This window comes from Phacochoerus africanus, chromosome 9 (genome assembly GCF_016906955.1).
Source record: "Phacochoerus africanus isolate WHEZ1 chromosome 9, ROS_Pafr_v1, whole genome shotgun sequence".
NCBI classification, from domain to species: Eukaryota; Metazoa; Chordata; class Mammalia; order Artiodactyla; family Suidae; genus Phacochoerus; species Phacochoerus africanus.
In genome coordinates, this window is record NC_062552.1 from 30,262,578 (window position 1) to 30,289,990 (window position 27,413).

Here is a 27,413-nt window from a genome sequence, read left to right on the forward strand (position 1 = left end):
GTTCTTGCCTCCCTTGTCAAAGATTAATTGACCATAGGTGTCTGGGTTTATTTCCGGATTCTCTATTCTGTTCCATTGGTCTGTCTGTCTGTTTTGATACCAGTACCAGACTGTTTTGATGACTGTGGCTTTGTAGTATTTCTTGAAGTCTGGGAGAGTGATGCCTCCTGCTTGGTTTTTGTTTCTCAGGATTGCTTTGGCGATTCTGGGTCTTTTGTGGTTCCCTATAAATGTTTGGATTGTTTGTTCTAGTTCTGTGAAAACTGTCCTGGGTCATTTGATAGGGATTGCATTGAATCTGTAGATTGCTTTGGGTAGTATGGCCATTTTTACAATATTGATTTTCCCAATCCATGAACATGGAATATCTTTCCATTTCTTTCCATCTTCTTTGATTTCTTTGATTAAAGTTTTATAGTTCTCGGCATATAGGTCCTTTACCTCCTTGGTCAGGTGTATTCCGAGGTATTTGATTTTGTGAGGTGCAATTTTAAAAGGTATTATATCTTTGTATTCCTTTTCTAATATTTCCTTGCTGGTATACAGAAATGCAACTGACTTCTGAATGTGAATCTTATATCCTGCTACTTTGCTGGATTTATTAATCAGTTCAAGTAGTTTTGGGGTTGAGTCCTTAGGGTTTTCTATGCATAGTATCATGTCATCTGCATACAGTGACAGTTTGATCTCTTCTCTTCGTATATGGATGCCTTTTATTTCTTTTGTTTGTCTAATTGCTGTGGCTAGGACTTCCAAAACTATGTTGAAGAGCAGTGGTGAGAGTGGGCATCCCTGTCTTGTTCCAGATTCGAGTGAGAAGGCTTTCAGTTTTTCCCCATTGAGGATTATATTTGCTGTGGGTTTCTCATAAATGGCTTTGATTATGTTCAGGAATGTTCCCTCTATACCCACTTTGGTGAGGGTCTTGATCATGCATGGATGTTGGACTTTGTCAAATGCTTTTTCTGCGTCTATTGAGATGATCATATGATTTTTGACTTTTTTTTTTGTTAATGTGGTGTATGATGCTGATTGATTTGCATATGTTGAACCATCCTTGTGAACCTGGGATGAACCCTACCTGGTCATGGTGTATAATTTTTTTGGTATGTTGTTGGATTCGGTTGGCTAGGATTTTGTTGAGAATTTTTGCATCTATATTCATCAATGATATTGGGCGATAGTTTTCTTTTTTGGTGGTATCTCTGTCTGGTTTTGGAATGAGGGTGATGGTGGCATCATTAATTCTGTACTTTTTGTTAAAAACCCCAGTTGATCACATGATCAGATATCTCTCTTGAACCCCAGGTATTTCCACTTGGTTCATCCATGACCACGCCTTCCCCATAATATAGATTTTTAATTTTTATCTAACATTCTTTTATTTCATTCTTTTGTACTGAGGAAAATGAGCCAGAATTTATAAAGCATTTACACAGGGGCGAGTAATAACTCATTATTTATGTATTTTTGTTAGTAATGGTGACATTTCCATAGCGTGATAAAGATAATAATGATGTCTCACCTTTTTGGGTATGTTTTTCATTACAGTAATTCTCTGGATCTTCCGAATAATCACTTTAGACAGGAAAAATAAGCAATATTCCGTAAAAGATGAGTCAGGGTTTTTTCAAACATTACAGAAGCTAAATTCATCTATTTCTGTAATTTTTCCCTAAAATTCTTAAGGAACTAAGCCACAAAGCTCAAGAGCAGCTTTTCATTTTACATATTTTCTTTTAAGTTAACATGTTCATTTTTTTTTTAATTTTTCTTTTTTTTTGTCTTTTGTCTCTTTAGGGCTGCACCGGCAGCACGTAGAAGTTCCCAGGCTAGGGGTCCAGTTAGAGCTTTAGCTGCCGGCCTGTAGCACAGCCTCAGCAACGCCACATGCTTAACCCACTGATTGAGGCCAGGGATCGAACCCATGTCCTCATGGATACTAGTCGGGTTTGTTAACTACGGAGACTCAACAGGAACTCCAACATGTTCATTTTTTTAAATGATGACAATTTTATTTTCAGCTCATAGCATTTTTGCTCTCTAGTTTGAAACGGAGGCCTTCTGTTTTCAAATTTTTCTTTTTCTTTTTTGTCTTTTTGCCATTTCTTGGGCCGCTCCCATGGCATATGGAAGTTCCCAGGCTAGGGGTCGAATTGGAGCTGTAGCCGCCAGCCTTCACCAGAGCCACAGCAACGCAGGATCTGAGCTGCATCTGCGACCTACACCACAGCTCATGGCAACACCGGATCCTTAACCCACTAGAGCAAGGCCAGGGATCGAACCCGCAACCTCATGGTTCCTAGTCGGATTTGTTAACCACTGAGCCACGACGGGAACGCCTCAAATTTTTCTTTTGCAAGTGAGAAAAGAGAGGCCCAGAGAGTGTGAGTGACTGGTTCATGAGACCTATGGCAGAGGCAAGGCTAAGTGTAACCTATGTTTTGTCTTTTCCTAACTTGGTTTGGCCTGCCATGATGCCTGTCTTCTTTAAACATACCTAATTTTCTTTGCTGCTGCATAAATAAGGTGGTGAGAAGTGACACCTCGTTGTGGAACATGTCCCTGAGGGATTGGGTTGTTTCAGGCTGGCAAGATTGTTTTCCTGTGAACTGAGTGTTCAGAATCACACCCCATCTTGAACTGTCCTGGAAAGAGAAAGAGACAGGACATGGATCTGGACTGAAATACGACTCGGGCAGGGCTGCCTTGGGTAAAGGGGCCCAGAGCGAATGGCCTTCAAGGCGCCGTGTATGGGTTACTGCCCTGGGGCCCCGTCCTGATGGTGGTCCTGGGTCCCCTTGTCCCTTCTGAAGATGGCAGGCCTTGGAGTTCCCGTCGTGGCGCAGAGGTTAACGAATCCGACTAGGAACCATGACGTTGCAGGTTCGGTCCCTGCCCTTGCTCAGTGGGTTGACGATCCGGCGTTGCCGTGAGCTGTGGTGCAGGTCGCAGACGTGGCTCGGATCCTGCGTTGCTGTGGCTCTGGTGTAGGCCGGTGGCTACGGCTCTGATTAGACCCCTAGCCTGGGAATCTCCATATGCAAAATGACATTCATATAGATGTTATCTCTCCTGTTCCTGTTCAGGATTTGAGACTTAGTCTGCTTTCTGGTTACACTGGAGATATTTAGATTTAGATGCATCGAGGCCCATGAGACTCACAAGCTGATATTCCTGCTGCCTGGCCCAGCACGGTGGGTTAAGGATCTGGTGTTGCCACAGCTGCATTGTAGGTCACAACGTGGCTTGGATCTGATCCCTGGCCCAGGAAATCCATAAAAATGAAATACACAAGCTTAGTTCTTCTGCCTTTTTAATTTTTCCCGGCCTCACCTGCGGCATATGGAGGTTTCCAGGCCAGGGATAGAATCCCAGCCATGGCTGCGATCTATGCTGTAGCTGTAGCAACACTGGATCCTCTAACCCACTGGTGGGGGATTGAACCTTCACCTCTGCAGTGACCCTGCCTTATTTTCTTCCCAGTCGGATTCGCTTTACACCGCGCCACGATGGGAACTCCCTTGCCCTGTTGTTTTAATTGAGGTATAATTAAAAAATAGCATTAGGAGTTCCCGTCGTGGCTCAGTGGTTAACAAACCCTACTGGGATCCATGAGGATGTGGGTTTGACCCCTAGCCTTGCTCAGTGGGCTAAGGATCCGGTGTTGCTGTGAGCTGTGGTGTAGGTCACAGATGTGGCTCGGATCCCACGTTCCTGTGGCTGTGGTGTAGGCTGGCAGCTGTAGCTCCGATTAGACCCCTAGCCTGGGAACCTCCATATGCTGCAGGTGTGGCCCTAAAAAGACACACACAAAAAAAAAAATTTAAAAGAAAATAATGTTAGGAGTTCCCGTCATGGCACAGTGATTAACAAATCTGACTAGGAACCATAAGGTTGCGGGTTCAATCCCTGGCCTTGCTCAGTGGGTTACGGATCTGGCGTTGCCGTGAGCTGTGATGTAGTTTGCAGACGCAGCTTGGATCCCAAGCTGCTGTGGCTCTGGCGTGGGCCAGCGGCTACAGCTCCAATTAGACCCCCAGCCTGGGAACCTCCATATGCGGTGGGAGCGGTCCTAGAAAAGGCAAAAAGACAAAAATAAATAAATAAATAAATTAAATAAATGAAAGAAAGAAAGAAAATAATGTTACATTGGTTTCAAGTGTACAACTTGATATTTGTGTATATTGCAAAATGGTCACCACAAGTCTAGTTACCACCCCTCACCAGACAGAGTTAACTTGGGGGATTTATTCTTTTGGCAGCCCTCAAGTGCGTGCTGCAACGTGATTCACTGTAGTCACTGTGCTTTCCGCTTTATGTGACATCCCCATGACTTATCTTAGAACTGGAAGCTTGTACCTTGTGACCCGTTTCATCTGTCTCACCCACTCCCCATGCCCCCTCCCCTCTAAAACCACCAGTTTGATGCTGAGTATCTATGATTCTTGTTTTGTTTTGCTCGTTTGTTGTTTTTTAGATTTAACTTGTAAGTGAAATCATATGGTATTTGTTCTTTCTCTGACTTACTTCACTAAGTATGATTATCTCTAGGTCCCTCCATGTTGCTGCAGATGGCGTTATTCAGTTCTTTTTTATGGCTGTGTAATATTCCATTGTATATATAGGCCACGTCTTCTTTATTTGTTTATCCATCAATGGACACTCTTCTGCCATGTTTTTAAGTAGGCCCTTAGCGAGGTACATTCAAGCTGCTGGGTTGGAATGAGACAAGTGAATTCTTAAATTGCTCTCATGTGTGACTAGATAATTAATTATTAGGACTCATTTCATTAAGATGCTTATTTGCTTGCATGTGTGTATGACATAGATGTGTTCCTGAAAAGACCTGTGGAAATTTGTTCATCTCTGAAATGTAATTGAGCATTTAAGAGGATTGTCATTTAATAGTATTTATTTAGTGGAAAGTAAATATTTTATGGAAGGGATAATCTGTTTGTAACTTATTTGGACATTTATGGATTTTCTAAATAAGGATCATCTAAAATGTGTTATGATATGATCTTTTTTTAGAGAACTGAAGTGTAAAGCTTTCTTTCACTGTTATGTAATTATCTTAACACCAAAGAGTCAGCTGATGTTCTTTGGAAATTAGGAAATCAAAATAAAAATACTGATTTGTGAAAATGGGCCACTGTGTTAAAAGTAATTTGATCCAGGTTCTCGTGGCTCAGAAGGTTAAGGACCCGACATTGACTCTGTGTGGGTGTGGGTTTGATCCTTGGCCTTGCTTAAGGATCCAGCATTGTCACAAGCTGTGGTGTAGGCAGCAGCTTCAGCTTCGATTTGACCCCTAGCCCAGGAACTTTCACATGCCACAGGTGGGGCCCTAAAAAGAAAAAAAAGAAAGAAAGGAAAAAGAAAAGTAATTTGATTCAGTTTGAGGTTTGCTGGCCATTTATAGGTACTGTTAGCATTATTAGTTACTTAGAGCTTTTGGGCCTGAGTTTAATACTTACATTATGTGCCATTAATGATGCATAGTTGGGTAATTGAATATTAAATTAATTGAGTGTTAAAAGGTTTTGTACCTTAGGCAGAAATTCTCAAAATACTTGTTATAGGAGCTGGTAGCTTTGATATGAAGCTTTTAAGGGAATTTTTTCTTCACGAACCAGAAATATTTTCATGCAGGAGTTCCCCCTGTGGTGCAGTGGGTTAAGGATCTGGTGTTGCCATAGCTGTGGTGTAGGTTGCAGTTGTAGCTATGTCATGGGAGTGGCAAAAAAAAAAAAAGGGTTTCCATGCAAAACATGTTCATAGACAGTTAAGATGATAAAGTTTAGTGGTACTTAAGCTACATTTTTAGAATTGGCAGGCTTAACCATCAAAGGCTTGCTTCTAGTTCATATTAGGCCCTTTCTTGCTGGTTTCTCTGCCATCAGAGAGTTTGGATCTTTTCATTACTTTCTTCTGTAATAAATAAATAAAATGTAATAAAGCACAAAGGAGTTTAACTCATACGATCAGCCTTCAGAGTATATCATGGATGGGGCGCGTGTAGGGCTGCGCCCGTGGGCCGCAGGTGGGATGCTGATCCTGGCCTCTTCCTGGACCACTTCTTTGGCTGCTTTCCTGAGAGTGGCACTAAGTAACACAGCCTGGAGTCACCCCAAGGCAAGAATGTGGAAATGGGCCAGCCCAGAGTGGGATGGCCACCCCGGCAGCCTGCTGTGACCCTTGGGGGTCTGGCAGGAGCCTTAGTGTGCACTAGGCATTGGCAGAAGGTACCCCCGTGTGGCACACTGAGCAGAACTTTGGGGAACCCTTGGTGGTTTAGCTCTGCAGTCACAAACTTAGAGGTTCCCAGCAGCAGAGAAGGTTAAGGATCCTGCATTGTCACTGCTGTGCCGTGAGTTTGATCCCTGGCCTGGGAATTTCTGTATGCCACAAGCACAGCTAAAAAAATTAAGAAATAAAATAAAATAACAGGCTTGGAACCCAGGCCTACGGACGGGAGGGAGAAGCTGTTATGGGTTGAGTATTAGCTTTCTGTTAATGTAGATGTGCTTATGAAAACTCCCTGCCAGAGTACCCTTTGTGGCTGGGCAGGTTAAGAACACGACTTCCTGTCCATGAGGATGTGGGTTCGATCCCTGGCCTCTCTCAGTGGGTTAAGGATCTGGCGTTACTGCAAGTTGTGGCGTAGGTGGCAGATGTAGCTCAGATCTGGTGTTGCCATGGCTTGGTGTAGGCCAGCAGCTATTGCTCTTATTCCACCCCTAGCCTGGGAACTTCCTGCCACGGGAAAGTTTACGTTGTGTGGTGGAATTTTGGACAGAGGTCTTACAACTTCACATATATGAATTTTAAAGAACTTTTAAATTTTAAAATCATCATACACTCACAAGAATTTTTATTTTTATTGATTTATTTTTTTAAATAGTACGTAGAATCTCATGTACGCTTTACCCAGCTTAGCATCTGTGGACTTTCCAGATGTGGAATGTGTACCTTTGGCTTCCTGGATCTTGTGGCCCAGAGGTTGGGAAAACTATGAGGGGGGGGGGGGCACATGTAAAAACTATCCCCTCTTGCTAAGGTGGCTCTGTTTGCTGCACCAGGAATTGTAATTCAGCGGAGTTCCCTGGTGGCCTACCAGGTCAAGTATCTGGCTTTGTCACTGCAGTGACTCGGGCTTGATCCCTGGCCCTGGGAACTTCCACATGCCAAGGGTGCGGCCAAAAATAAACAAACAAACAAAAAAAGGAATCATAATTCAGGTCAGAGCACTGCCTGTACTTTAAAAATCAGAACTCTGTGTAGTTGGCTTTTATTTGTTCTGATATGTTTAAAAATGTAATACTTCTCCTTGTCCTTATGAATTATTAATCTGAAAGTTACTTTGGCTTTTTTTTTTTTTTGCTTTTTAGGGCGCTTCAGCCACACCACAGCCATAGCAACACCAGATCCTTAACCCACTGAGCGAAGTCAGGGTTTGAACACACAACCTCATGGTTCCTAGTCAGATTCATTTCCACTGTGCCACGATGGGAACTCCTTTTTCGCTTTTAAATTTTCCTTTTTAAATAGTGAAAGAATCCAAACCTTTTTGGAATTACTGCAGGAATGAATACATGGGGTGTCCCACGTGCAGTGTCCCTTGTTCCCCTTCCTTGTTGGAGTATCAAGGGTGATTGTGGCTTCAAGGACCAAGCGTTCTCAATTGCTTTTCTTCCCGTAGGTTCGGAAACATGTGAACGACCTCTACGAAGACTTAAGGGACGGACACAATTTGATCTCTCTTTTAGAGGTTCTTTCGGGAGACACCTTGGTAAGTTTTCAATTTTCTAATTTATCCTGAAGAACTTGAAACCCTCTTTTGCATAGGACTCATCTGTTTCCAGCACAGATTGTTCAGATTTTTGCAGCATTCATCTTTAGCGCTGCTGCGAATCTTGCCTGCAAAGTGTTCTGGTTCGGTCCCTAAGCATTTTCCGACTTCAAATGATGTGACTGCTGGAGGCGGAAGCACTTCGATGACCTTGCTTATGTAATTAGTTCTATAATTAAAATAAGACTTTTGTTCTTGCTTCTTTTTTCCTTTTGGGTTTTGTGTTGTTGGTTTTTTTTGTTGTTTTTTTTTTTTTGAGCAGAAGTTGGATGCATACTATAACTAACTTATTCAAAGACTCACAAAGAGCAAGGAGATAAGCATCGCTTTCTGAAAACTGGTCTAACCCCGTCCACAAGTGTCATCTCCTTTTTTTGTGAACGCCCCTTCCCCTTCCTGGTTACCTATTCTCCTTCATTATGTTCTGTTCATGCTCTTCTTTTCATTTCTGGTCTGTCTTGTGTCTTTGCTGTCCTATCTTCTGTCTGTTATATTCATTAGCCAAGGGAGCGAGATTTTTTGAAGACCTTACGATTGGTGAGTGCCACAGAAGCATGCGCGTATGAACAGCATGACGATGTGGAGGATGAGGATAAGGGGGTAGGTGTCAGCCCCCATAACTCGACTAACCTAGTCCAGTGCGGTGAGCACTAATGTGATAGCGAGTAACCCCTGGGTTCGGGCTCCTTCTTAGCACCCTGGAGAAAGGACCAGAACCCTCAGTGAGGTGGATGTGTGTGCACCAAAAAATTGGACAGAGGATGTACGTTCTCTTTCCATGGATTGATTGATGACTGCCCTGCATGGTATTGGCATCTCTGTACTTAAATCATAGGATGGGAGTTTAGCTACGGAAGTCGATATACATCTTGTATAAGTATGGACGTCTTACGACCAGCCTGCTCATGTTTATGCCAATCTATTTCCACTTCCGAAATTGATACTTCAGACATAACAATGACCTGTTGCTTAGTTTGAAGGAACTTATGGACATTTCTGTAATGTTTAAGATTATGCTGGGGGGTACCCTGGTGGCACAGCAGAGCAGGTTAAGGATCTGTCATTGTCACTGCTGTGGCACGGGTTCGATCCCTGGCCCTGGAACTTCCCCATGCTGTGGGTTTGGACCAAAAAAAGTTTGTTTTAAATCATATCTATTGGTAGTAGGTATTCGATGGCCCTTCTTTACCTATCTTAACGCATCTGGATTTACTTAGGGGGCATGTTTTAAACACTAGAGTCCTGACAGAGCTGTTTAACCCCTGGGATGCTCAGTTGACCCACCTCCCTTTGTAAGACAGATGTGCTTCTTGTGTCATCACATCTCTAGTGCCCCAATGTCATGGAACTTGTGCTTTTTGGACCCATTGGGGAGTTCATCACCCTCATGTCTCCCATTAGATGGAACTTACTTTCCCAACCCGTGTGATCTGCCGGCTGTTCCATTCTGCTGCCTTTGGCTGAGGCCACCTGTTTCTGTTTGAGCAGCTCAGCTGTCAGTTATTTTTTCTCTTTGGAAGATTTTATGTGGTACATTCCAGCTCCATTCTTTGTATTTTTGTTGAACATTTTCTCAGCTCTGTTTCCTTGTTTTCCTTCTGCTAACGTGTCGCGTTTCTTAAGGGAAACGGCATCAAGGAAAAAGAACGATGAGTTGTCGGTTTTCCTGAAGCAGCAAATCACATGTCCATCCCCAGGCAGTGTAACCCTGTGATAAAGAACCCAGCCGATTTTGTGCAAAAGTGCAGATAAAATACAGAGGAAATAGATTACCTGGCTTTAATTGCTTTTCTCTTGTCCTCTGTCATGGCTAAGTAAAACTCCACTGGCTTTCTCCTTCTTGGTGATTTTTTATACTAACTGCATGCTACTTTTTATATCACTTTCATTAACATGCCATACCCAGTTAATCATGAAGACCTTCCTGGCAATAGTCAGAGTTTATTAAGAAGGCAAAATGGGGAATGGTATTTAATTCTTGTTGTGCATCCATAGCTAAAAAGTCTAGGCTAGAATTGTAGCATAGTAACTATATAAACTTTGTATGTGCTATCGTATTTTCTCTTTTCCTTTTGTTTAAAGAAAATGTTTTGAATAAAGCATCTGTTTATATAAAACACATTCAGAAAAATCCCTAGTATAAATTCAATCTCAGATAATGCAAAAAAAAATTAAAAATACCATTTAAAAAGTTTAATGGGTTTACCCAAACAGTAAATATTGTCTTGACATAGTAAGATGAGCATAAAGTATATTTGTATCGTATATTCAGCATGAATATACTTAGCATGGTCAGTGGCATCAGAAACTACAGTGTTTTTTATACCTTGCATTTTTTTATTCTTAGCCCCGAGAGAAAGGTCGGATGCGTTTTCACAGACTACAGAATGTACAAATTGCACTTGACTATTTGAAAAGACGCCAGGTATGATGTTTTTCAAAGACTATACACGTAACTGAACAAATCTGCGTAGCACCATGTTGGGGTATGAAGAAGTTAAATTTGCAGATTATGATCATTAAACTTGTGCTTTTGTGAGACAGATATTTTAAAATGATTTTAAACATTTGTTCCAAAGAAAAGGAAGTTAATAGTGGGCATAAGCCCAGAGCAATCGTAAGTGGCTACATTTCTATCTGAATAAGAGCTGCTGATTTTCCTTCCTTGGGAATTGGAACACTTTTGCCAAGGAAGTTAATTTAATGACATTGTAATAGCAATAGAATGTTAAGAATGTGAAGAGTTCTTAGTCATGGGGAGACAATATTTTTTTATGCTCACCTTATAAAATTATGTTATTTTTATAAAAGATAACTTTATATAATACTTCAAAAAACTTTGCATCTATATTTTTCATACTTAGTAGTGAGGAGGCAATAGTTGCTTTTTTTTTTCTGGGCTACAGAGTGCAGTGGCTTCATGTAGGATCTCAGTTCCCAGACCAGGGAACAACCAATAGATGATTTTTTTTTTTTTTTTTAATGAGTAGCTAAAACTGGGTAATTTAGAAGTGGTTAAAAATAAAAGTTTTGGGAGTTCCCATTGTGATTCAGCACGTTAAGAACCCAACTAGTATCCATGAGGATGCTGGTTCAATCCCTGGTCTCGCTCACTTGGTTGAGGATCTGACTTTGCTGTGAGCCGTGGTGTAGGTCACAGATGCAGCTTGGATCTGGTGTTGCTGTGGCTGTGGTGTAGGCTGGCAGCTGCAGTTCCAATTTGACCCCTAGCCTGGGAACTTCCATATGCTGTGGATGTGCCCCTAAAAAGAGGGGAAAAAAAGCCAGTTCTGGAATCCTCCTGTGGCTCAGAGGGTTAAGTACCCATCGGTGTCACTCTGTGGCTCCAGTCGCTGCTGTGGTGCAGGCTCATTTCCTGGCCTGGGAGCTTCCACATGCCATGGGTGTGGCCCTAAAAAGAAAAATTAAAAAACAAACAAAAAGACAGTTTTGACAGCAATCCCCAACTGACTTGAGGTTTCAGAAGAAATCATAGAAAAGAATGAGCAATGTCTTGGACTTGGTCTTGGTTAGTTAGCACTGTGTGTTATAGTGATATAAGCCAAATAATTGGTAATTTTCAATGAGTAGAAAAAAAGAGACAAAGAAACTCAGGAGAACTGAAATTTACTGAAAAAAGTGAAAAAGAAAGGGAGGGCCAGGAGGACAAAGAGACCCTGTCTGTTGTTAATCCTCCATTTAGCTTCTTATGAACATCGAAATGGTTTTAGTTATTAAATGCTAGCAATTACTCTGTACTTATATTTTAATAAATTTTATTGGTATTTGCCTTACCATTCTTAATTCTAGTGGAAGTTTCCAGAAGGACTAATGGTTAATTATGTCTCCTTGTCGAAATATTTTTGGCAGTGATTTGTCCAGGAAAGAAAATCTTAGGTGTTATTGTCTTTAATTCATGATATTTTGATTTGTTTTAATTTTTTTTCCAGGAAGTAAATGTTAGATACCATCATGACATTTATTTACCTGAATGTGTAATTTGACAGTTGATAAGCTTTAAGTCTGACTATTATATTATTTTTAAAGTTTTGAATCGTTTTCTAGTGACATATATTTATCTACCTTGGTAACAATTTATGGCAGACAAATAGAATAATAATGCTAGAGGTTGGGGGTTTTTTTACACTCGTTGTGACAGAAGTGTGAGAAAGTTATTATTATTTGATGGTTTGGAATAGTTTCCTACCTAATTGTTAAAAGGAAGCTTATTTTCAAAAGACAAAATTATTTCTGGGAGTTCCTGTTGTGGCGCAGCGGAAACAAATCCGACTAGTATCCATGAAGTTGTGGGTTTGATCCCTGGCCTTGGCTCAGTGAGTTAAGGATCTGGCGTTGCCACGAGCTGTGGTGTAGGTTGCAGACTTGGCTCGATCCTGTATTGCTGTGGCTGTGGTGTAGGCCAGCAGCTGCAGCTCTGATTTGACCCCTTGCCTGGGAACTACCATATGCCATGGGTGCAGCCCTAAGAGGCCAAAAAAAAAAAAAAAAATCTGATTTAAAAATTTTTAGGATTTCTTGCTTGAGTTGTGTTTTTGTTTTGACAAGTGTACTTTTAATGCTTGTTGTAGAAGACAAAACCAAAATAATACTAATTTTTTTTGTAGTTACTCTATATTTAAAATCTAAAGTGAGTGGGGATGGGGGTAAAACAGTATTTTAAGGGTTATTAGTATTTAAATTTCTCAGGCTTTCTTTGTACGTGTAATGTAGAGTCACGTTTATGTAAGTAACAATGACTCGTGCTGGTTTGAAAAAACTGTTTTCTCTCTTCTTCACAAATAAAACAGGTGAAATTAGTGAATATTAGAAATGATGACATAACAGATGGAAATCCCAAATTGACTTTGGGATTAATATGGACAATAATTTTGCACTTTCAGGTAAGCCCGATTTTCCTACTTGTCATTTCGTTTCGCCTCATTGCTAATTTTCAAGTGGTTCCTATGAAGGATGTGAACTCTGCATTCACATCCAAGGGAAGAAAATTAATTTCAGATTTGTTTGTTTCTTAAACCATAATTTGTATTGTTCCTTTCTGTAACATGCTGCTTGTGAACTTGGTACCCTGTTTCCTGGTGTGGAAAAGCTTGAAATGTTTTTAGGACAATATGTGTAATCTTAGAGTTGAAAGACAGAGATTTCTGTTGATTGAGGGTAGACACGTCTTTTGTTTACTCCACAGTATTACCTGATTTATTTTTTATTAAAAAATTTTTATTGAAGTATAATTGATTTATAGTGTTGTGCCAATTTCTGTTGTACAGCAAAGTGACTCAGACATGTATAGACATGCTTTTTTATATTCTTTTCCATCATGGTCTATCCCAGGAGATTGGGTATAGTTCCCTGTGCTATATATAGTAGGGTATTTTTAAATTTTTATTTATTAAACTTTGATTTTATTGAAGTATAGTTGATTTACAGTGTTGTGTTCATTTCCGTTGTTCTGCAAAGTGACGCAGCCATACACATGCACATGTCCATTCCCAAAGAGACTATTGGGTAGAGGTCCCCGTGGACCTTCCATTCTGTATACAATAGTGTGCATTTGCCAATCCCAAACCAGTCTTACCTGATGTAGACGCATACATACTTTATGACTCAATCCTTCATCGGAATGGTTTTCATTGATACCAGGGTTTCTCAATTGTGCCAACTATCTTCTCCCAGTTTTGACAGACACTAGATGGCAGTAGAGTTCGCACAGAAAGATCTCCTGAATTAGAACTATCCATTTTGTATAGAGCAGCACTTTCTCAAACAAGATTTCAGGAGAATAAAGGCAAATTTATTAACTATTAATTGGCATCTATTTACCAGTGCCAGATACAGGGTGATTTTGATTTTTGGTATTTGTAAAAGGATGCATTAAAAAAAAATCATCTTTGGAGTTCCTGTCGTGGCTCAGCGGTAACGAACCTGACTGGTATCCATGAGGATGCAGGTTCGATCATTGGTCTCACTCAGTGGGTTAAGGATCCAGCATTGTCATGATCTATGGTGTAGGTCACAGAGGTGGTTCGGATCTGGCATTGGCTGTGACTGGTGTGGGTCTCAGATGCCACTCGGGTCTCATGTTGCTGTGGCTGTACTGGTGCAGGCCAGTAGCTGCCGGTCCAATTCCACCCCCTAGCCTGCGAACCCCCATATGATGCCAGTGCAGCACTAAAAAGACAAAAATAAATAAATAAATAAATAAATAAAAATCACCTTCACTTGGTGTAAGGTGAGTCCTAATTTTGGCACCTGCTTTGTTTTTTGGTTTATGGACCACACAGCACTGTGTGCAGTGGACAGAGCCTGGCCTGTAGTGGGCACACTGATCAGCGTCTTACTGATCAGCCTTGGGTGTGGGGGCACTGGGAGCGGGAAGAGAGAGCTTACCAACTTCAGAAAGGAGCTGGGGCTTTGAACCAGATCTTGGGAGGAATAAGACTTCTTTCTTTCTTTCTTTCTTTTTTTGGTCTTTTTAGGGCCACATGCACGGCATATGGAGGTTCCCAGGCTAGGGGTCCAATCGGAGCTGTAGCCACTGGCCTACACCACAGCCACAGCAACGTCAGATCCGAGCCATGTCCGCAACCTGCACTACAGGTCATGGCAACGCCAGATCCTTAACCCACTGAGTGAGGCCAGGGATCAAACCTGCGTCCTCATGGATGCTAGTCAGATTTGTTTCCGCTGAGCCATGGCGGGAACTTCCTTATTTCTTAATTTTTGAAAATTTGGGAGTTCCCTTGTAGCACAGCAGGTTAAGGATCCAGTGTTGTCACTGCAGTGGCTCAGGTCGCTGCTGGGCTTAGGCTCAGTCACTGGCCCGAGAACTTCCCCATGCCACAGGTGCAGCAAAAGATTATAATAATAACAGTACAAAAGAAATAAATAAACAAAAATCTGACTGGGATACGGGATTTGTAGGGGAATGGTGGACGATAAGGTACCTGGAGCTCATTTGGGAGCAGGTTAAATCTGACAGGTGTGGACAGCCAGGGAAGTAGAGTCTCATAGGTGCCAGGATGGGGCAGGCAGCGGAGTCAGGCTGCAGCAGTAAAAAATTGGAGAATGAGACCCAGGGACCGGGAGACTGGGTAACCAGGTGTCAGCTGGCAGGACGACAGGGCAGGACAGGTGAATGTCCACTCAGCTGGGCTGTCAGTGGCTGGGACACCCAGGAACCGGAGTGGAGGCAGCAGGTTCCTGAAGGTCTGGGCGTCCTTGTTACTCGAGGAACCCCTCCTTCGGGGACCTGGGGTGGTGCGGGGTGGGGTTGGGCGTGGAGCCAGACCCCGGTCCCTGTTACCAGAACTAGGGAGCTCTGAGAACTGACCAAAAATCTGACTTCACCTGGAGCTTCTCATCAGCTTTTCCAGGATCCAGAACTTTTTGTGGGGCTGAAACGGCAAGAGCCGCACGTGGGCTGGTCAGAGGCCTGTTGGGATGAGCTAGTCCCATCATTACCAACTGCTGGGGATAAGGCTGCCCTGGGTTTGAATGTCAGGGAGGGAACCACGAGTGGGACCGAGGGGGCCCCAGGCTCTGGGGGTAGGCAGAGCTTTTGTCTGTGCCGTGGAGGCATCGGCAGACCACCTGAGCCCTCTGCGCCTGAAGAATGACATTTGAGGAAGTGTAGTCCACGGGCTGTAGTAAAGCAGCTGGAGACGACCCCAGTCTGTGGTAGAGACATAAGCTGAGGGGCACCCTCTGGGTGGAGTGATAAAGGCCAGGATTCAGGTGGGCATGAAACATTGAATCCAGCAAAGAGTTCCCTGGTGGCTCAGCGGGTTAAGGATTCAGCATTGTCACTGCTGTGGCATGGGTTCGATCCACAGCTCTGGAACTTCCACATGCTGTTTAGTGGAAGTTTAGGCATGACCAAAAAATTAAAAAAAGTTGAATCCAGGGGGAGCATTTTGAAGGAAGAAAGAGAGTTGGTGACGGGGTCTGGAGCATGAAGGATGACGGGGGCGGGGGCAGCAGTTAAAGATGCCTCTGAACTGCTGAGCCTGGGAGATAAAAACCAGCGGACTCTAGAAGGAGGGGGAGTGGGTGGGGGTGACGGTAAAGCCGAAGTGCTGGCCTGTGGGCCATCCAGGGCTTCTGTCTGCCGAGCAGATGGGGGGTGTGAGCAGGGCTGGCCAGTCCGAGGAAGCACAGACAGTAGCCCTGGGAGGTTCCAGCAAGCACGTGGTCCTTGAATCCATCAGGGAGAAGGGATCTTCAGAGGACTCAGGGAAGAGCGTGTGTGGAGAATGTCGCCGTCTGTGCACGTCGGTCGGAAAAGAATTTCCGGATTCATATTGAGGTGAAAAGAAAGAAGAGTTTATTGAGACAAGAGATGCTTGGAGTTCCCATCGTGGTTCAGTGGTTAATGAATCCGACTAGGAACCATGAGGTTGCGGGTTCGATCCCTGGCCTTGCTCAGTGGGTTAAGGATCCGGCGTTGCCGTGAGCTGTGGTGTAGGTCACAGACGAGGCTCGGATCCCGCGTTGCTGTGGCTCTGACGTAGGCCAGCACCTACAGCTCCGATTAGACCCTCTCCAGGGAACCTCCCTATGCCGCAGGAGCGGCCCAAGAAATGGCAAAAAGACAAAAAAAAAAAAAAGAGAGAGAGAGAGAGATAAGTGCAGTGGGAGGACTTCCTGATGATCAGGAAGAGCCGACCCGGGCGCATGGTCGTGTGTTTTTGTGGCCCAGGGAGAGGAGAGGTCTCAGGATACACCTGCTGACCTGCTGACTGGTTGGGGGAAGAGGGGTCGCGCCATACACTCGATGGTTGGTTGGGGGCATCTAAGGCCCCTTTGGGGACGGGGTGAGGAGTGGGCCACGTGCCTTTCCTGGTCGGGGTCAGGGAGGAGTAGGGTCAGTTGCTCAACGTGGGGAGGTCATTCCAGTGAGGTGGGTGGGGCGATGATAAGGGCCTGGTCATTCTTGTCTCCGCCAGAGGTTTGAGTTCCATCTCCTGGAAGGGGCCTTGAAGTTCTGCGGAAAAGAGCAGAGGGCAGAGGGCGGGAATCGGGAAGGCCGGGCCGAGGGCAGCAGGAGGAAACAGACCTTGGGGAGGCCCCGCCTGGCAGCTGCCGTTCCTCCAGCCAAGCGTCCCTCTAGTGTCAGTGACCCTTGCCCTTACTGTGGGAGACCCTCCCGAGCCTGCACGACACCCCCTCCTCTGCATCCCGTCTTCATCTGTGTGGGGCTAGATTCACCAGCCTGGATTACACTCAGTTTGATGAACATTCTCCCAAGAGATAGGACAACGTATTTCATTTCCTGCGGTAGCTACAAGGAAACGTAGTGTTGGTGAAACCAAGGAAGGAGAAGGGGAGGCTGAGCAGGGGGAGCACTGCCAGAACCTGAGAAGATGAAGGCAGAGTTAGCGGTTTCCTCTCCAAAGACCTGGCAGCCTTGGAGAGGGTGCTCGGAGCTCCTGGGGGCAGAGCCCAGAGCAGAATGTGAAAGTGGTTGGAAGTAGAGGCAATAGGTTTAGACCCTAGGTTGGAGGAAACAAAGCAAAAGTTCATTCGGAAAAGAATTATAGGCATTCCTGTTATGGCTCAGCGGGTTAAGGACCCGGTGTTGTCTCTGTGAGGGTGAGGGTTCGATCCCTGGCCTCACTCAGCTCAGTGGGTGAAGGATCCGGTGTTTCCATGAGCTGTGGTGTAGGTCACAGATGCAGCTCGGATTCCACCCAGCCCTGGACGTCCATGTGCTGCAGGTGTGGCCATAAAAAGAAAGAAAAAAAAAATTCTGTAGTAAGAAAACTCTTTGGAGTTCAGCTATCTCTGGAGGAGAGATGAGGGCCAGCCATAAAAACACCAAAATAGGTTTTCCTAGTTCTTTTTTAAAAAAAATTTACTGAAGTATAGTTGATTTACAATGTGTTAATTTCCGCTGGATGGAAAAATGTTATAGACAAAACTGAATGTGACTATAACTGTATATATATATATACTTCTTCATTTCCTTTTCCATATCACAGAATATTGAATACAGTTCCCTGTACTATACAGCAGGGCCTTGTTTAGCCATGCTAGATGTAATCCTGTGCATTGCTAACCCCGAATGCCCAAGAGTTTTGCTTCTGGTATGATTCTGTGGCATGTTATGAAATCCAGTGCATTTTAGGACCGAAATGACAAGGTGTTATGACTGTTACCACCAATAGTTAAAAATTAGAACAAGATATACTGAAAAATGGAACATTTCGGTGTTTTGGTAAAATAGAAATGCCCCTTTGTATCTAAAGAAATAACTGATCTTCACCCTATGATAATTTAAGATGAGAAGGATTTTGCTGGTCATGCCAAGCGAGATGGCTATTTATAGCAGTGGTCGTCATCCTTGCTGAAAGTGACTGGGCCTTTTCCCATCAGACTTTATGCAAATCCGGGAAGTAATTTCAGAAGACCAATGTGTTTCTTTATTTAAAAGTATTTGTTGGAGTTCCTCTTGTGGCTCGGTGATAATGCACCCGACTAGTGACCATGAGGATGTGGGTTTGATCCCTGACTTCACTCATTGGGTTAAGGATCTGGTGTTGCTCTGAGTGGGGCGTACGTAGGTCACAGATGTGGCTCAGATCTCACGTTGCTGTGGCTGTGGTGCAGGCCAGCAGCTGCAGCTCTGATTCACCCCCTAGCCTAGAACTCCCATATGCCGCAGGTGCAGTCCCCCCAACCCCCCCCCTCCCCACAATTTGCTCTGAGCATCACGCATGGTCAGGCTGTCTGAAAGTAAGCATTACCCATACAATAGTCCTGTATTAACTGCCACAAGCTAGATCAGAGACACAAAGGTAATGAAATATTTTAATCTATTGGGAGAATGTTCATAAAATTGACTCTAATGTGGGGTGATGAGTCTATTGCAATAGCAACAAAAATAAGGATTTGGGGAGGGAGAGTTGGGTGAGGTGGGGCAGGCCTTAGAGAAAAGAGGAAATTGTCACTGATATTACAGATAGGCCTTGCAAGGTGAGTGCCAGCCACCTGCACACTGAAGCTGGGCCGTTTCTAGGAGAGAGCGGCCAACAGTGGCCTGGAAATGGGCTGTTGCCAGGTTTGGTGGGGCTCAAAAGAAGCATTACGTCACTGGTTGTGCAGCTAGCCTGTCAGGACAAATACCAGCCGCTTACTGTTAACATTCTCCTAAATAATGTGTCATAGCCAATGAAGATGAAACTGATAGTATTGACGGCCTGAACCTAGCCAAAACCCAGACTGGGACTTGAACCCACGTGCCGGGCCTCGAACCCAGCCTACACCCAGATTGGGACTTGAATCCAAGGTTTTAAATTAGAATCTCTCGGCCTGTGTCTGGACTCACTGAGGTTCAGGTTCTTCCTGTCTCTGCGCAGAAGGAATTCAGCAAGAGACAGAGTGATAGGCAAGAAACAGATTGATTAGGATAGGATGCTTGTGAGAGGTGCAAGCTCCGCCCCGAGGATCGGGTGGGCTACAGTTTTTATCATTCAAGGGGAGTGGGGGTTGGAGAAGCCCGCCTCTTCCTTTCTGGGAGTAGTAGCTCCTCCTTGGTATCCGGTAAGGTGTGTATTCAAATCAGCTGAAGGGCGGTCCTCAAACTCCTGCCCTCGGCCTGAATCTGAAGGGAGGCCTCATCCCACCCCCACCCAACAATCTGAGGCAGTTCTCAAGGCTCCACTAAGGAAGCAAGCCTGCCTTGTCTGATGGTTTTCTTGAGCAATTTACTAACTTACAATGATCTCCCAATATCCTGCCAGTTACCCTCTTTAAATATAGTCCTTTTTCTTTTTTTTTTTTTGTCTTTTCTAGGGCCGCACCCATGGCATATGGAGGTTCCCAGGCTAGGGGTCTAATTGGAGTTGTAGCTGCCAGTCTTCGCCACAGCCACAGCCACAACAACACGGGATCCAAGCCGCATCTGCGACCTACACCACAGCTCACAGCAATGCTGGATCCTTAACCCACTGAACAAGGCCAGGGATGGAACCCGCAACCTTATGGTTCCTAGTTGGATTTGTTAACCTCTGAGCCACCACGAGAATAAATATGGTCCTTTATCCGGGACTTCTGCCACTACCTGTGCCTACTCCATCCCTATCAAAGATATTGAAAATCAAATTGAAAACAAACATACACAAACAGACAAACCCAGAGCTTTGTTTTTGCCAGCTTGTCTTCTAGGATATTCAGGTTGGGTTGATGGAGCTCCATTAATTTCCTCTTAAAATGATTAAGGGAAATCTCATCACGCAGGTCTGTTACTGACAAATGTCAGCACCATGGTGAATTTGACCATTGAGTGGAATTTTTTTCTTTTCAGGGCCACACCTATGGGCTATGTAAGTTTCTAGCCTGGGGGTCGAATTGGAATTGCAGCTGCCAGTCTACACCACAGCCACAGCACCACCGGATCAAAGCCGTGTGTGTGACCTGTGCTGCACTTTGCGGTGTCACTGAAATCCGGCCTCTGTCTGCTGGTGCCAAATACAAACGTGGCAACAAGAGTTTTGGGTGAAGTTGAAAAAGACAGCTGTAGTGCTTTGCCAGGCAAAGGGGGCCACAGCAGGCTAATAATGTCTTAAAGACTGTGCCTCCCCTGGAAGGGGTTAGGAGGTGGTTTTTTAGTTTGGGGAGTGGAAACTAGGGCTGGGTAGAGGCAAACTTGCATTGTCTTTCAAAGCTGGTGTTTAGGGGCCCCAGGACTGGTTCTGGTGGTGGTCCTCCTCCTGGAAGGAAGAATGCTTCGTCAGGGAGTTCTTCCATTTGTTGGGGGTTTTAGTTCAAAGTATTGTTATGTATATTCCTTGAGGAGGAACCAGGACCTGCCCCAGGGCTGCACTATTGTCTCTTGACGGCTCCTCCCCGGTCTCTGCATCCCCTCCCTTCCCTGATGAGCAGCTGCCCTTTGGAACTCAGGGAAGGTCGTGGAGACTGAGGCTTATTCCCTATAAACAAGCGATGGGGGTCAAAGAAAGGCTTGTGTGCCCAGGAGCCCCTCTGGGTCCTGCTCAGTTACAGCAGCAATGCTGGATCCTTAACTCACTGAGCCAGGCTAGGGATCAAACTGGAATCCTCATGGATACTATGTTGGTTCCTTATCCCGCTGAGCCGCAACAGGAATTCTTAATGGAATACTTTTATTTAAAAAAAGATGAGTTCCATCTTTTGATCAGTCTAAAGACAACTTGGATAGAGTTAAAGCAGTTATCAGTTTTTTATTAGTCAAGTGATTGTGGCTTACCTGTGACACTAGGCTTGCCATTGCTAATTTCCTTTTTACCATGTCTATGACTCAGTGTTAGAAATATGCACACCTTAGGTAATCAGATCCCATACGGATTTATTATTTATTCAGCATGGTCCTAGTAAAACTGCATAATATTTAACTAGGGTACAATTATAAAAGTTTCATGTAAAGTTCAACTGCCTTCATTCATGTGGAGCACACAGGTGTTTCTTTAGGCTGAGTGCTCTGTGCTTTAAATAATAAAAGTGACCCGTTTGCTTATATGAAAACCCTAGTGATCATAAAAAAGAAGTGGATATTTACGTCATATGAAAATTATGACAAACTCTTCCAAGAGACTGATGTTAGAAACAGAGTTAGAGTTGTTTTAAGCATCCAGCCTGTATTCTCTCTCCTTCACCTACTGAATCTTCTTGTTATTTTTTTTGGCTTCTGGTTTTGAGTAAGAGACTTAATAAAATTTATAGAGGTCTTTGAGCCTTTTTTTTTTTTTTTTGCACATACCTTAATTAGTTTATGTCTCTTAAGAAAGTAAATTGTATGCCAGCGACTCCCTGAAACTGAATTTGAAAGGCACTTTGAAACTGAGCCTGAAGGACATTTGCTAACCCTCTCCTGGCTGGAATTTGCTTTCTGTTCGTGCTCAGATTGGCTGAATCACCAGTGGTTCCAAAGGTTAACGCAAACTTGGGTCCTGTGACAGCGTTTCGGAAAACTGAAAGTTAAAGCGAGGGTCAGAATCTTTTCCTGCAGCCAAGCTAAGGGTTTGCCTGGAAAACGCTTCAGTGGGTGATTTGACAGTGAGCAGGGCTGTTTGTCTAAGAGGATTGGTGGCCAGAAATAAGCCACAGTGTCTAATGAGCCCCAGGGCCTGGCCGGGCAGGGTGCCACGGCCTTGCTGGCGCGTGTCCCTCTCATAAGCAAAATGGCTTCGGGCTGAAGGGGATGGTCGTGAGGTCCGAGGAACCGGAGGACAGAGGGGGGGGGTCTGGGGACCTGGGGGCATCTGAGTAGGCCTCGGTTTTTGAAATGAGAGAGAGTGTGCAGCCGTGATTTCCTGCCAATCAAATGGGGAATGTCTGCGGGTGTGTCCGAGCCGAGAAGGAAGAACAGTTTCTGGATCCTGCCAAAACCCCTCTGAGACCCGAAAAGTGTTCAGCTGGAAGAAGGAAATACTTCAGAAGAGACCCGACCAAGGAAAGTGGGACTGACCCACAGTCCGGAGGGGCAAAGCATGAACAGGAGAAGAGGAGCGCTCCTCGGCTTCCTGGAGTGGGGGTGGCCCCCTGGCCAAGGGCGCTGCTGCGGGAGGGGCGTGCGTGCCCCAGCCTGGCTCTGGAGGAGGGGGTCCGGCAGGGGTGTGGGGGCTCCAGCTTCACTCCAGAGGAGGGGGTCCAGCAGGGGTGTGTGAGCCCCAGCCTGGCTCTGGAGGAGGGAGTCCGGCAGGGGTGTGTGAGTCCCAGCCTGGCTCTGGAGGAGGGGGTCCAGCAGGGATGTGGGAGCCCCAGCCTGGCTCTGGAGGAGGGGGTCCGGCAGGGTTGTGGGGGCCCCAGCCTGGCTCTGGAGGAGGGGGTACAGCAGGGGTGTGGGGGCTCCAGCTTCACTCTGGAGGAGGGGGTCCAGCACAGGAAGGTGAGCAGCCATTCTCACCTTGGGGGGCCCTCCCCTGCTCAAGGCTGTGAGACAGAAGTCCGAGTTAATGAACTGGAGGAAGGGATTTCAGAAGACAGCACTCCTCGCTGTGCGAAGGGGATGGAACCTTTAGATGATGCCAACGCGAGAGAAATAACATTCCAGCGAAACAGGGATGGCTCTGCCTTCCAGAAGGCAGCCAGTTTACCCCGGATGCATGGTGGCCCAGAGAGGTCGCTTGAAAAACGCGAATTTTTGGAAGACCCAGCAAAAAATGACAGCAGCGTTCAGGAAAAGCAAGACATGGAGAGATTTTGCCCTCACGCAACAGAGCACTTCCAGTTGGAAAAAAAGAGCTGTAGTTCTCTCTGTACTAATGTGTTCCTTTCTTGCAAGGATGCGGATGGGAAGGAGGTAAGTGTAGCTTGGAGCCCAAGTTTAACATGTAAATAAGGACGCCAGGTGTGCACAGCTGGCTGGGGGTCTGTAATCTGTCACTTGTAAATGTTTTGTGAGCGCTGTAGAGTTCTTGGTGCATTTGACTCATAGCCTTGGGTTTGATGATTTTATTTTTTGTGATACATTCTTTAATCATAGCTTTATTTCAAGCCCTATAATTTAAAATTTTTCCTTTAATATTATTTTAAAAATTGTGCGGAAGCGTAGTTGATTTACGATGTTGTGTTTCTGCTGTCCGGCAAAGCGACTCAGTTATACGCATATACGTGCTTTTTCGTCTTCTTTTCCATTATGGTTCATTACAGAATATCGAGTAGGGTTCCCTGCTGTGCAGTAGGACCTTGCTGGTCAATCCCTGTACATGTTTGGTATTGTTGCAAGACTTAGTGAAGCACAGCTGGAAGAGAGTGAAGATCTTTTGTATTTCTGTAGATCATGGCCCTTGACTTTTCTGATGGAATAGCCTTTGGAAACAAAAGTTAAATCACAAAGCAGTTATGACAGGAGTTCCCACTGTGGCGCACTGTGATCAGCAGCATCTCTGCATCATCAGGACACAGGTTCAATCTCGGGCTGGCACAGTGGGTTAAAGGATCCGGTGTTGCTCTAGCTGCAGCATACTTAGGTCTTAACTTTGACTTGGATCTGATCCCTGGCCCAGGAACTCCGTATGCCATTGGGGCAGCCAAAAAAGGAAAAAGAGGGAAAAAAGCTGTTATGACAAGACAGTAACTTCATGACAGATGAAGGGAGGCGACAGGACAAGGATCAGGCAGTACTGACTTGCTGATCGGTTTGAAAAGCCAGATTCTAGTTCTCCATCACTGCTTTCAATTCCACGTGTGTCTGTTTTGGGGGTGGTGGGCACAGATGAAACTGTCCAAATCTATCCTATCTCCTTGGTATATGGGTTATTCCCCTGCCCCGTCTAAAATCAGAACTCACTTGGGCAGTGAGTCACAGGAATTTGAATATGACTCAGCCTCAGATTGCTGGGAAATCTGCAGCATATGGAGGTTCCCAGGCCAGGGGTCGAATTGGAGCTGCAGCTGCCGGTCTACAGCTCACGGCAACACTGGATCCTTAACCCTCCAGGCGAGGCCAGGGATTGAACTCATCAGGTTCATTACTGCTGAGCCACAACCGGAAATCCCGTTACTTGTTTGTAAATTGCAAGAGGATATTTATTTGCTGGAGAAGTGCATTACCAAAGCCACGTCCTTTAGGTGTTACCATTTAGCAGTTGACGGCTTTTTCTTTAAGCTGCTCCTGACATTGCCTTTTAAGAAGAAATCTGGACCAGATGGTATATGTGGTGTGAAGTAGGCGTGGCAAGGTCATTGTCTGGCCTGGCAGAGATCCACCTTCCCGGTGATCGGATGTGGTTTCACTAGGGTCAGCGCATGCAGTCATCACTGACTTTGGCCCTGGTCCTCCAGAAGCGGGTTCCCTGGTTTGTGTGCACCACTGCGCCGTCCTGATGTCGTGTCATCCTTCTCTTTACATTTTACCGCGGTCACAGTGGATAAAGAAAGCGTCCGGTCTGGGCCATCATCTGTGGGTCTGGTGTGAGGGTCAGTGCGAAAGAGAGCCACTTGGCTGCTGTGTGTTAGGAATGCAACCGCTTGCTTTGCTCACATATGTTTTCCATCTGTGTTTTGCCTAATTTGGCTTCAAGTAAGCCATACATGTTTTCATTAGAGGAAACTCCTAGAATCTGTTTCCTAAGTGGTGCACAAGCCTCCCCCCGCCCCTTATATTTTCCTTATGCCAAGGATTTTACCCCTTCTTTCTAATTTGCGTGTCGTTCATTTTATCTTCAGTGGAAAATACCTGTAAAAATAAGTATAAACCTGTCATTCAGATGTGTTAAATGATTGTGATATGGAGGTACTCAAAGCCACATATCTTCTGGGGAGAGGCTGAATGGGTGGTGCTTATTTATTTAGTTTTTTTTTGGGCCACACCCACAGCATATGGAAGTTCCTGGGCTAGAGATCGAATTTGAGCCAAAGCTGCAGCCATGCCAGATCCTTAACCCCCTGAGCCACCAGGGAACTCTGGGTAGTCCTTATTTTATCTGAGGGGTTTGAGGTCTTAACCTACCTGTGGTCCAGATAAAGACCCTTCTGGGGCAGAGTCGGACCAACAGCTTAGCAGCCCCTCTCAGCACATTTTTCCTGGTACCTTGGAGCTGGGTTCTGCTTCATTATCTTTAGTTAGAACTATGCACAGTTCTCTTTTTGTCTGGCTTTGGATTCTCCCTCTTTGATCACAGATTTAGATGCAAATGTGAGCTCTCAGTCCTTCTTTAGTTTCGCATCCTGGGAATGGCCTGTTACCCAGCATTCCTTTGCAAGGTACTGTGCCTTCAGTTGTCTTTTTCAAGTTGTCTCTACTTGAACCATGTTTGCTCCTATTCAGTTGCTTGCAGGATTGGGCTCAATGATATTTGAGTTAATCTCCATGTGGAATAGTGTACAATTCTTTGAACTCATCTTACCCTTAGATTTAGTCCAGGCCTCTGACTTTCCTGTCATTCTTCGTCTTCAGCCCTTGCCTACATGAGCTGACCCTGAGCAGCCCTCAGGCACGGGGGTTGAGAGGGGGGGGTCCTAAGCTGCCCCTGTTTGGGTGCCTGCTGAATGTAAGTCTCAGAGCAGGTACATCTTCACTAGGGTAAGGAGGTGTAACTGCAAAAAAGGACTATCTCAGATTTATTTTTTTCCTTTTACGGCCGCACTCATGGCATATGGAAGTTCCCAGGCTAGGGGTCTACTCGAACCTGCAGCTGAAGCCTACGCCACAGCCACAGCAACACTGATCTGAGCTGCATCTATGACCTATACCACAGCTCACGGCAATACTGGATCCTTGACCCATTGAATTAGGCCAGGGATTGAACCTGCATCCTAATGGATACTATGTCAGGTTCTTTTTTTTTTATTAACTGAATGAATTTTATTACATTTATAGTTGTTTAGTGATCATTATAACCCAGTTTCATAGCATTTCCATCCCTAATCCCTAGACCACCGCCCTCAATCTGTCTTCTTTGGAAACCATAAGTTTATCAAAGTCTGTGAGTTAGTATCTGTTCTGCTAAGGTTCTGCTAAGAACCTTTTTTTAGGTTCCACATGTAGGTGACAGCATATGATGTTTGTGTCTCACTGACTTCACTTAGCATGATAATTTCTAAGTCCATCCATGTGGCTACGAATGCCACTATTCCTTTCCTTTTTATGGCTGAGTAATATTCCATTGTGTATATGTACCCCATCTTGATCCACTCCTCTATTGATGGGTATTTAGGTTGTTTCCATGTCTTGGGTATCATATGTAGGACTGCAATGAACATCGGAGTACATGTATCTTTTTGAGTCATGGTTTTCTCTGGATAGATGCCCAGGAGTGGGATTGCTAGACCAAATGGTAATTCTACTTTTAGTTTTTTAAGGAATCTCCATACTGTTTTTCATAGTGGTTGTACCAATTTACATTTCCACCAACAGTGAAATAGGGTTCCCTTTTCTCCACACCCTCTCCAGTATTTATTGTTTGTAGACTTTTTGATGATGGCTATTCTGGCTGGTGTAAGGTGGTACCTCATAGTTTTGATTTGCATTTCTCTGATAATGAGTGATGTTGAACATTTTTTCATGTGTTTTTGGCCATCTGTATGTCTTCTTTGGATAATTGTCTGTTTAGATCTTATGCCCATTTTTTTGATGGGGTTTGTTTTTTTGAAATTGAGCTGCAGGAGGTGTTTATATATTTTGGAGATTAATCCCTTATCAGTTGCTTCATTTGCAAATGTTTTCTCTCAATCTGTGGTGTCTTTTGGTTTTGTTTAGCATTTCCTTTGCTATGCAGAAACTTTTTAAGTAATTAAGTCCCATTTGTTTATTTTTGTTTTTATTGTCATTTCTCTAGGAGATATGTCAGGTTCTTAACCTTCTAAACAGCAAGGGGAACTCCAGGACTATCTCAGATTCGCATATTTCTTTGAAATTGGAGAAACACTTTCAGACATGCTACATCTTTTGACCTTTCTAACAACTGCTTAAAAGGCCAAACAGAAGGTTCCTTTTGCATGGAATGAGGAAAGAGAAAGTGGGGTTAAGACAACAGCCCACTGGGCGTGGCTGAGTTGAGGAGGGCGCAGCATCCTACTTTGATGCGCTGCGTTCTGGTTCTGCTGAGGTTGCTGTGCGCTG

General features: G+C 44.6%; 1 protein-coding gene across 15 annotated transcripts in view; it reads left to right on the top strand.

The window, feature by feature from the left end:
- DST (dystonin) overlaps window positions 1-27,413 on the top strand; it is a 496,303-nt gene that overhangs the window by 241,556 nt on the left and 227,334 nt on the right. For all 15 annotated transcript variants that reach the window (XM_047794747.1, XM_047794750.1, XM_047794749.1 and 12 more), the window contains 3 exons: window positions 7,706-7,795; window positions 10,203-10,280; window positions 12,664-12,756. In XM_047794747.1, coding sequence (XP_047650703.1) covers window positions 7,706-7,795; window positions 10,203-10,280; window positions 12,664-12,756 — 261 coding nt within the window. The remainder of the gene's footprint in view (window positions 1-7,705; window positions 7,796-10,202; window positions 10,281-12,663; window positions 12,757-27,413) is intronic.